Below are 10,774 nucleotides of genomic sequence, written 5' to 3' on the forward strand. Positions count from 1 at the left end.
TTGTCTTCTATATGTAACTTATTCCAGATGAGCCCTGCCTGGTTCTCGCTTGATTTCCAGATTTACAGGCCCTGGGGATTGGTTTTAAACTGGAAGCTTTAGAAAGTTCTTTGTTTTTTGAGCAAGTCCTCACGAGCAGGACTGAGAAATAAGAAATAGGCTGAGAGTCCTGGGAGGATTTCAAAAGCCTATTTCAGACCAGTAGGTCCTCAGTTGTCATGTGAAATATGAATGCTTCTCTTCTCCAAAGAATAAATCTCCCTGTTTGGTGTCCTTACATAGCTTGGAGGTTTTGGTTTCTCTGTTTCCCGTCAGTAAGTTGTTTTTTTTTTTTCCATCCAAAATCATATTCAACTTTCATGAGTACATTAGATCTCTGACAGGAACGACTTTACATTTGACAAACAACATTGTGGTTGTTTGATGAAGTTCTACCACTTTAACTTAACAGCCGTAATTATTCTTGTGGATCTTGCGGAGCATGTTAATAGATCAAGTGGAGTCAGGAGGGCAGGAAAGAATGCACGGGTTTTTAAATAAAAGTCTTTGAAGACAAATTGTAACATGAAAAGTGAGTGTAATTCCTATTTATTTTTCTTCGTCTTTTTTTTTCTCTTGCAGCAAGCTCCCCTACTGCAAGCTTTTCCACAGGCTGATTGAATCAGACACCTTCATTTGTGCAGAGTATGAGGTCAAAAGGCTGGAGCAACCCGAGAGAGAAGAAAAAGATGGTGATGTAAGATTTTTACTGTGGGTTCAAGTGTTAATTCTGGTATATTTGTAGGGCTAATCTATGTTGATTACAAGAAAAAAACAAAGATGAAGTATGTTCCCTTATGAATGACATGTGGACTGAATTGACGAAATGTGACACCACGTACATATGTTAAAAGAAAAGATGAATATCTACTAAATTGTGCAAGCATATATGGACATTAACTAAATTACTTAAAACTGAAGCTGATTTAATGTGGCACATGAACTGACAGAGCAATTTTATATTTTCTTGTTTAATGAGCTGCAATTTCACCAAGGGCAAAAGCAAACACAATGCAGTTTGCTCTCTCTCTCTCTCTCTCTCTCTCTCTCTCTCTGTCCCTCTCTCTCTCTCTCTCGCTCGCATGCTCTCGCTCTCGGGCTTGGTTCTATTCTGTTATTTTACCGCAGTATGCTCAGACCCCACCTTCCTGCTGTTCAAACCACAGCAGTGCCACACACACAGGGCCTGCCATAAATCAATGGACAGGATCGTGTCTGCCAGTCAGACTAAACAAGAGCATTTGTGCTGCTTCGCACTCAGCCATTAATCATCTTGACAGTTTGAAAAACACATTTCCCCTTTAATGACTGTATTTGGAGAATCACGTCTGCTTCCTCTCTTTGCATTGCTCCTGCCCTCTTTTTTTTCCTCTGAAAGGAGCTCTTTTCTTACCAAAAGGCTACAGAGAAAGGGGGAGAGAAGGAGTGAGAGAGAGAGAGAGAGAGAGAAAGAGAGTGAGAGAGAGAGAGTCAGGCCATTCAGTGTACTAATAACAGTTGACAGCAAAGTAAATGTTGATATATGCAAACCTCTGATTAGTCATTGTTTTAAAAAAATAAAAAGTTACTAACATTGTACTTGTATTATCTTATGTTTCTCTTATTATTATAATACCAGCAACAAATGCTAATATTAAAATGATTCTTTCATTATTTCATTTTCATTATTTCACACATCCACACATGTTGTCAGCTGGTATAACTGTAATTATTCACTGCTGTGTCACTAATGCAGTCACTCATCAGCCATGAAAAATACAATGAAATCATTGCCCATATTTCCTCCAAAAAACACAAGCATACATGCTGCGAACAATTTGATTGAAGACCAACCTACAAACCAGAGGGAGAGGCTCTGATTCGGGTCAGCACAAGCATCTGGGCTCAGTTATGTGCATGAAAAGGGGCCGAATATACCGTGAGGAATGTTCGAGCGAGACTGCGAGACGAATCGAGGCCCAGTCGGTTAGCCATGACGCTGCCAAAGCACGTTTCTCCACGAAAGTCTTGCGCGTGACGCATACAAGCTGACAAGTCAGCGGCGTTCCCTCCGAGTGCGGGCAGATCTAAACCAGCTGGGGCCGTGCATATTAGTGGTTGGCCATAATTGCCATTGCCCTTTCGTAAGGCAGTCGAGGCCTAGCCTGTATGTTTTGTTGCGTGTCAGAAGACGGCCATCGGGGGAATGGGAGAACCATGGAACGAGCTGGCTTTTTACGCAAACATATACAAGACAGGTTAATTGATTGTGGCATTAGGGCAGTTCACTGCAGAAATACAGTTATAGACTTGGAGGGTCAGAAAGGATTTGTTTGATCAGAGTTTTAATGATGGCATGGAATAAATGTCATAACCCACACACAGACACACCTGTGTTGCCACCAGGCTTTCAGATATTGTGAAATATTGGTTTGATCCATTCAGGGGGATGAGGAAGTATCAAATAAGGGTTGCGAGTTGTGCTCAGATCTGATGAGCGTTGGTTCCAGATCTCTGTTGAGCCTAAGAAATGATGAACACTTGCAGACTAATGAAACAGTGGCTCCAAACTCAGTCATCATTAATCACTAGCTCTTGTCAGTCTTCTACCCTCAGACACCACCATCATTTCCCATTTTACCCTCATCATGGGAGAAGGGCTCTTAACCAATAAGTGTACATGAACCTCTTGATTCTCTGTGTTTATGAGTTGAGTTCATCTCTCTGTGTACGAATGTGTGTCCATCCAGGGCTTTTACCAGTAACTGATAACACCGTAAGGCTCCACAGAGACACAGTAGTCCATCTTGTGTCTCTGCCTTGGGCCCGCAGTGATATATCTCCTCAGTATGAGCAGCAGGGATGACAGAAATAGAGTGTGGGTGTTGATTCCTGCCATAGCTGGGAGCTGGGGAGGAGAGTGAGAGATGGACAGAGTGATTGATGAGTAGCGAAAGAGGAAGAAAGGGAAGATGGATCAGATGACAATGTGATGGACGAGCTACAGCAAAATGGAAAACGGCGCCACCATTCATCTTTCCCTCGAGAGCAGACCTCTGCTCTGGAAATTTCATCTACCACACCTTTTATTCATTTAGGACAGACAGTTATCAATGGGTATGTCGTGTTAGCTCAGATTTTTTCTGTGAGTTCACTATTACCTAAATGAATGCCTGGAATGAGTGACATGCACTCAAGCCACAGGGGGTTAGAAGAATAAGAAAGCTAACAGCTAAAATTATAATAATATGTGTGGCACAGTGAATACCTTGACCTTTTTTGTAGAAGTCACTGTGGTATATTAGTTCCCTTGACAGCCTGATCACTCGTGGTGAGGGGAAGTAAAGTGACCTGCTTGCCTGGCAAATATGTCCACTCATGTCCAGCCAAGTGGATCTGTTCCTTCACTCAGCGTCACAAATAGAGATTCACAGGATGTCTAGGAAAAGCGAGCTTAGGCGACATCTCAGGTTCCCTGGCTAGAACTGATGGAGACATGATGCCTTTTTCTATGAGGCAGGATCAGTGTTGGAAGCTTCGCAGTCAATAGCATTAAGTAAGCAGCACCTCCCTGAGTGGTCCCAGATCAGTTTGGATAAGAATGCAACCAGATTCTGAGCCTCGAGGGGCCCAGGCACTGTAACCTTGCAAGCTAGCTGCCAGTATGTGTGAGTGATGATATACAGATACTGACCTGATAGGCCCTGTCGTGGTTCTTTACAAGGCTATGCAATAATATTGTTGCCAATCAAACTGCCAACGTGAGCCATGGCAGTGGGATAGTGTCATCCAAAACCAACATTTCAGGATCAGCTGAACAATTTTAAGCCTTTCTTTTCTTATCATTGATGACCTGGGACCTGTGGCCAATCAAAGCGTCAAGATTCACTACTCGGATCTCAGTTGAGCCTTAGAAATGCCAAACACTTGCAGGGTGATGGAAGACTCACTCCCAAGTCATCATTAATCACTAGCCCTCATCTGTCATCTGCCCAGTGGTGGCCTCAGACACCACCATCATTTCCTATTTTACCCTAACCATCCTCCACCATTACAGGCTGCACAGCAGACCTGACCCATGCTGGCAGTTAAAAGCACAGATTATTTTTCGGATGATGAAAAAGGAGCTAGAACACACAAACGTGCCTGGGCAAAAACAGCTACGGTTCCTCTTTGGAACCTGAAAGGCCAGGCGGCTTTCCTTAGGGAATATAAGCGGCTTACACCACAAAGTTAATCTGTTAATTACAAAAGTGTGATTCATAGTAGCGAAAATGACTGAGTGTAATTAAATTTAATTGAAATGTCCACGGCATGGCACTCCTGGAGGATTAATTACTACACACATGGAAGAAGGGGAACGAAAAATAACATGTAAGAACGGAGACTGTAACAGCACACAGGGAACAATAACCTTTAAGGCAAATGCTTGCATAACTATAACTCAGCTGCAGTTACATTAGTTGACATCTGCTGTCACACTATGTGACATGAAAGAGAAAGACTTCATACTGGACAAAAAGACAACAGAGGAGGGACAGTAGTCTTCTCGGCTATAATTACAAACAAACATGAAAGTTGTACAACAGTACCACACCTAAAATATTTTGATGACACACTCCGGGCATGACGCAGAGGCAGAAATCAGTTGCATGGCCTGCAATAAGACAGTGTTCTATATTTATAACTTTGTAGCCAAATACAAAAAGCATAGGGTGTAACACACAATGAAATGTTAACAACAGACCTATAACTATTGTTATGTAAAAGGGGCTTGGGCAGTGGACCAGTGGGCAGTTAGCCTGATTAGTTTAAATCTTGCAAACAAGATTCTATGACGTGTGATGAAATTTGTGTTTAATCAGTCCTTAAATAATTGTACATGTAAACCTAATTACTTGATTATGCTGCCAATTCAAGGCTTCTACACTAGTTCTAACTGCACCACTCAATCAGTGTGTCGTGACATGAGACAGAACTAGATAACTCAGGGCAAAGGAAAAAACTGCTCGGGTAAGTTGATAGATATCGCACTTCCTGATATGGTCTTCAGAGACCTGCCTTATAAAGATAGGCCTGGACCAATCTAACATGTTGCTGATAAGATTTCACTTCGATTCCTAGTAATGCTAAAAAGAAAAAGTCTTGTTTTCAAGACTATAGTTCTAGATACACTAACTGAACTGAAAATACACAATAGTGAAGGTCTAAATAGCAAATATACTGTATGTCATTATTAATATAGAACATTAGTCACAGACAGGATTAATATGACATTGAAGGAAGGATGAAGAAATACGAAAGCATGGAGTTTAAATATAACCATTTCATTTATTTAACAAAATTATAACTCCAAAGTTGGACAGCTCTGCCATCGCTATTTTTCTTTTTTTTTTTCACTGAAGCGGCACCTTAACCAGCCTAGTAATTTCAACACTTTACAAAAAATATTACAGCTCTTTAAGTCATTTATTTGTAAGCTGTTAAAAATAAAAAATAAGCATTTAGAAAGGCTAGAAGGACTTTGACATGCACATTCATACCGCACAGACACAATAAACAGACTGAGTCAGACAGGACAGATTTATGAAAAGAAAAGTAACGTCTGAAGCTTAAGATTTGCAGCATAGTGTGTACAAATAATGGGCAGAGAAGAACAGTTAAATTGAGTGAAATGAATAGATGAACTCAGTATTTGTGAAAGTAAACTGTTTTGGATTATAAACTGGAAAAAGCCAAGCGCTTGTTAAAAAATAAATACAATTCTGTTCGAAAACTGCATTGGCGCTTCAGTCTCACACAGTCTCAAGCTTGCATGCACCCTGGAACACCCACAATTTTAGCCATTAGGGAGTCCATGGCTTCCTTTTTTGTCCACCTCTTCTGTTCCATTCACTTCCCTTTTCCCATTATTAGGAAACTGGAGACAGGGTCAAATCCCAAGCGGGATGTCTTAGCAGTCATCATGCAAGTGCGCTGCTTGTTCTGGCTCTAGAATTCTGGAGCAATGGAGTCCATTTCACTGGTAGCCTAGGGCTGAGGCAGATCCCAGTCTCTGACTGTAGAGGGCGTAGTGGGAGTAATAGGGTGCGGAGGTTGGTAAAGAGTGCATGGGCAGTGTTGGTGCTGTGGGCAGTGGCATTTTACTGTAGGGATGGTATCGAGCCAAGCCCAAACTCGGAGGTGCCCTCAATGAGAAGGAAGCAGGAAGAGAAGCTGGACTGCTCTGGGGAGGCAGATGGAGGTGACATGAGGAGGAGGATGATGGGTATGTGGACAGGAGCTTTCCATCCACGCCTGGCAGTGAGGTGTGTGTGCGCAGGTGGGCTAATAGCTCATCGGAGGTGGCAAAGCGCTTATCGCATGGCCCGCTGGCTGAGACCCAGTTGCAAGCATGTGGTAGAGGGTCATTGGGCAGCATGAAGCCGTATGTGTATAGTGGATGAGAGAGTGATGGTGTGATGCTGGAAGACAATGAGCTCTGGTGGAGCGAGTGCAATGGAGGATGAGGGGGGTAAACCAATGGGAAGCCGGATTTTAGTGAAGATGAGGGGTCGTGAACACATGTGCCACAGTTGCCACCCAGGTGAGGTGCATTCGGGTAGCTTAAACAGTAAGGGTCCCGACACAAACCCTGCATGAATGAAGGTGGAGATGCTCCAGTCAGTGGGCTTGAGCTGGGGTGTTTTCCTGCAACTCCTACACCAGCACCGCCGAGGCTGGACTTGGTTGGGTCTAAGCCAGGAACAAACTGACCGGGATAGCCAGCATAAGTGCCCACTATAGAACCGTGGTAGCCCATGCTGGATGATGGGAGTGGGAAGACAGGGTGACTGGATTTGAAGGGAGAAATAGAAACAGGCCTGAGTCCCCCAGGCTGAGATGGTTGTGGGTCCGATTTGCCCTCGTTACTGGGGCTGCTTTCAGAGCTTGAGCTACTGGAGTTAGCGCTCGCTCTGGCATGGCTCGAGTTGGCCAGCTGGGGACTGTCCAGACTCGTCTTACTCGACTCTGCCTCCTTCTTCAGGTTGCTGCTGCTGTCAGAGCCTGCAAGTTCTGTGTTTTTTGCCTCCCCATTTGCAGTCTGTGAATGTCCAGTGGAACGCATGGTGCTGGGTGAAATAGCATGTCTGTGCGCCTGAGTCTGTGAAGGTGAGCCCACCCTGGAACTTGGAGAAACAGTACGCGCATGGTTGGACTGACAGCTTGGTGTGCTCCTACCACCACTACCTCCACCCATGGGAAGACAGAAGCCAGGCTTGTTACTGCTGCTGCTGCTGATACTCCCATCCCTCTGGCTGTCTGGGCCTGTTTTGGAGTAAGGCTTGAAACTGGACTTGTCATCCGACGAAGGCCGCTGCTCTGCGAGTTTTAGAGATGAGGAGGAAGTGCGAGATGAGCCTTCTTTCTCACCCAGTCCACTAGACGTAATGGAAGCCAGTTTGGATGAGGATGGAGGATCCGGTTTACCTATCTGAGAACATGTCTGAGCCAAGAGGGCCAGTGGACTCTTCTTAGCATCCAGCTGGAAAGGAAATAAAAATAATTTCAGCAAATGACAATAAGTGTTAAGAAAATAATAAAGATTTTCTTAATTTTACCATAATGTGCGGTACACTGGTCACATTTGAAGCGAGGCAAAAAGATATATACAGACATACGTTTACTTAGAGTAATGTCACCAGTAATTATGTCTGGTTACTTTTAAAGATTTTAATTTTAAGATTTATGAGTCATTATAATTACCCCTAACTAAAAAATAAAGTAAAATATAATAAAATAGGACATGAGAACCCAGTGATGCATGTTTTAATAGTATGTAAATCTGTCAAATATAAAAATAAAAAAAGTTAAGTAAAAAAATATACTTGATACTGAAAATATGAATATAATTTTTATTATTGGATTACTTAGATTTATATGTATATTGTCCAGTTGTATTAATACAAAATGTAATGTAGTTAATGATAAAGTCTAATGAAAGAGTATAGGTCTACGGCATTTTGAGCATTAAGAGTAGATCATTTTTTACTCTTTTAGACTGCGTTTTTAAATGCTACATTGGAGGAAATTTAAATAATGTATTCAATCAGTTTAATCAGCAGACCTATATGATGACTATACATGTACTTTAATCAGCCTCTATAAACAAACGTCTACAGTGAAAGCCTTGGCAGGATAGTACATAGTGAAGTGAATGATATAGTATATTCTAGTCTGGAATGAAGTCTGGAATATATATATATGTATACATATACATATATACATATATACATATATATATATATATATATATATATACACATATATATATATATATAGTGTGTGTGTGCTATAGTGTATAATGACATGAATAATGCAGTAAATACATACTATAGATTACAATAAAAGTGAACAATGCAGTCCATGCTAGTAGTGAATAATAAAATGCATAATGTAGTATATTCTAGTATGGAATGTAGTGAATGTTGTAGTGTGTGCTATAGTGTATAATGACATGAATGATGCAGTAAATACATGCTATAGATTATAATAAAGTGAATAATGCAGTCCATGCTAGTAGTGAATAACAAGATGCATAATGTAGTACATACTAGAGTGTATGATATGATATGAGTGAGAAGTGAGTAGTGTAGTGTGCCAGGGCTAACAGACCTCGATGCTGACGGGGGCAGATGTGAGGGGCTGCAGGTACTCCGGGTGGAGCAAGTGGCCCGAGTGCGCGGTCAGCATCTTCACTACTTTAATGGGGAGACGCTTCGCCTGACGCACAGGATCCGAGGGCTGTAACAAAGCGGTGGACGTGTCCTTAATCCCAGCGAGCTTTCTGAAAGTGAAGTTACCGTGCTGGCTGGCGGAGGTCGGGCTGTGTAAAGCGGAAAGTGTAGATCCACGCAGAGTGTGGTGCATTGGGTGCGAGACTGAGCCGAGGAGCGGTGCGGGGACGCTCACAGAGCACACATCTCTATACAGTACAAACTCACAGGCTGGCTTTTACGCCCATGGCGCAGCTTGTTCAATAATCCACAACACAAAATGTCCAGAATTGGTCTGATTTTCTTGTTCTTTTTCTTTTCAAACGGCAGCTGCGCTTTTAGACGTGATGACTGTTTACTCCAAAGCCGTTCATAGCTCCGTTCCGTGCGCACGATCTGAAGCCGCAGACCATCCACACCATCACACCGCAAAATACAACTCTTTTCTATAGCAGTGGACTTGACAACATTTAAGACTGTTAGAAGGAAAAAGCAAATCCACAATAACTCAGAGACAAAGACAGGAAACAGCAACAACAGCCAAAAAAAAAGCCGTCCGCCTGCACGGTGCGCTTTAGTCTCTGCTCCTCTACACGCTCCTGCTCCGTCTTGTGTAATTCAAGTAAGCGAAACGCGAGGAGGACCTTCAAAGTCCGCGAGCCGCCGACCAATCAGCGCTGGCTGCATTGCTAATGAGATGGGAGGGGCTATTCAGGGCGGAGCTACCGCCTCTGACCCCACCCATCGATCCTTTGTCATATCCATGTTCATTATGGCACAAGAGTGACAGCAAGGCTCTTCAAATGTCATTATAGATCAGACTCTCCGCGCACTTGTGCTTGATAAATGAGATCTTACCTGCTTCAGGATCCACAGAGCAGCAGTAATGAAGTAGCTGGGGTAGTGCATGAGAGACAGAGGGCGCACGATTCAGAAAAATCCTACACAAATCCCCAGCAAAGGGGATATCTCTCCAAGCTGACACTTAAATTGGGCTATAAATCTAAACCCAACACTGGAGACTAGCAATTTGTTATATCATAGATCTATAAGCTTGAACCAAGAGCTCCCATTTAGAAGAATAGCCAGAGCACTAACATCCTGCCAAATGCTTTAGAAGCAATATCCATATATTTTATATAATCTTTTGTTTCCACCAATCTATTTAATCAGGGTTTAATTATGGATGACAATGCTTCAGCATGCCCCCTACTTCAGCTCTATACATTCCTGTTAAAGTAAATTAAATGCAATTTGCTAGTGCCCTCTGGAATCAATTGTGCACTGAAAGAAACCCAGAAATAAAACAAGAAGGACTCTATAGTTCTGTCTGTAAAACTGGAATGTTAATAACTTTATTGCATTGCTGCTTCTCATTGATTTGGCAATGAGCTAATTTTGTTAACCTAATTACACAATGAATTGGTTAAAGAGCTTAAAAATGATGCCTGACATGTGCTATTAGTGGCAGCCCGAAATAGTTGCAGCTGGAGAGGCTTTGAAGCCGAGAATCCTTTAGCCATCTCAACTGAGTGAGAAATGGAGATCTATTCTGTACAACGTGAGCATGAGCTCAATTCGGCAAATAGGAATGATAGATTTCTCATTCTGCTACTTTCTGGGACATAGATTATTTCATTGTTGTCCAAAGCACCCATTTTATATTTCAGTGTACATTCCTTTTAGGTTTTATTATATGATATGACACGCTGCTTGTACATATTGCTCTCAGAAACACTATTTTACTAGCATTTAATTACCATGGATGGTGAAAATGATGATTTACTTTTCAGTGATTATTAATGAACATGAGATAATGTTTGACAGTAGTGCTCTGCACACTACACTGATGTCTGACCTCTGTCAGACATTGCAGACTCCCTCTGAGGTTAGTCGAGGTCAGCGCAGTGATAAGAAGATTGCTGGGGCAACAGTCTCAGGCAGAAAGGTCAGGGGTTAAGTTGCATTGAAGTGCATGTGCCCTGATATGTTTACTGTTC

General features: G+C 42.4%; 1 protein-coding gene across 1 annotated transcript; it reads right to left on the minus strand.

Annotated features, from left to right (window-relative positions):
• Positions 1-5,329: 5,329 nt before the first annotated feature.
• On the minus strand, positions 5,330-9,405 carry LOC113543449 (zinc finger protein 703). The gene is made up of 2 exons (XM_026941610.3): positions 8,674-9,405; positions 5,330-7,543 (listed from the first exon to the last, which is right to left on the minus strand). The coding sequence occupies exons 1-2, from the start codon at positions 8,926-8,928 to the stop codon at positions 6,038-6,040; spliced, it is 1,761 nt and encodes a 586-aa protein (XP_026797411.3). The 5' UTR covers positions 8,929-9,405; the 3' UTR covers positions 5,330-6,037.
• Positions 9,406-10,774: the final 1,369 nt, after the last annotated feature.

Source organism: Pangasianodon hypophthalmus, chromosome 17, assembly GCF_027358585.1.
Source record: "Pangasianodon hypophthalmus isolate fPanHyp1 chromosome 17, fPanHyp1.pri, whole genome shotgun sequence".
Lineage (NCBI taxonomy): Eukaryota > Metazoa > Chordata > Actinopteri > Siluriformes > Pangasiidae > Pangasianodon > Pangasianodon hypophthalmus.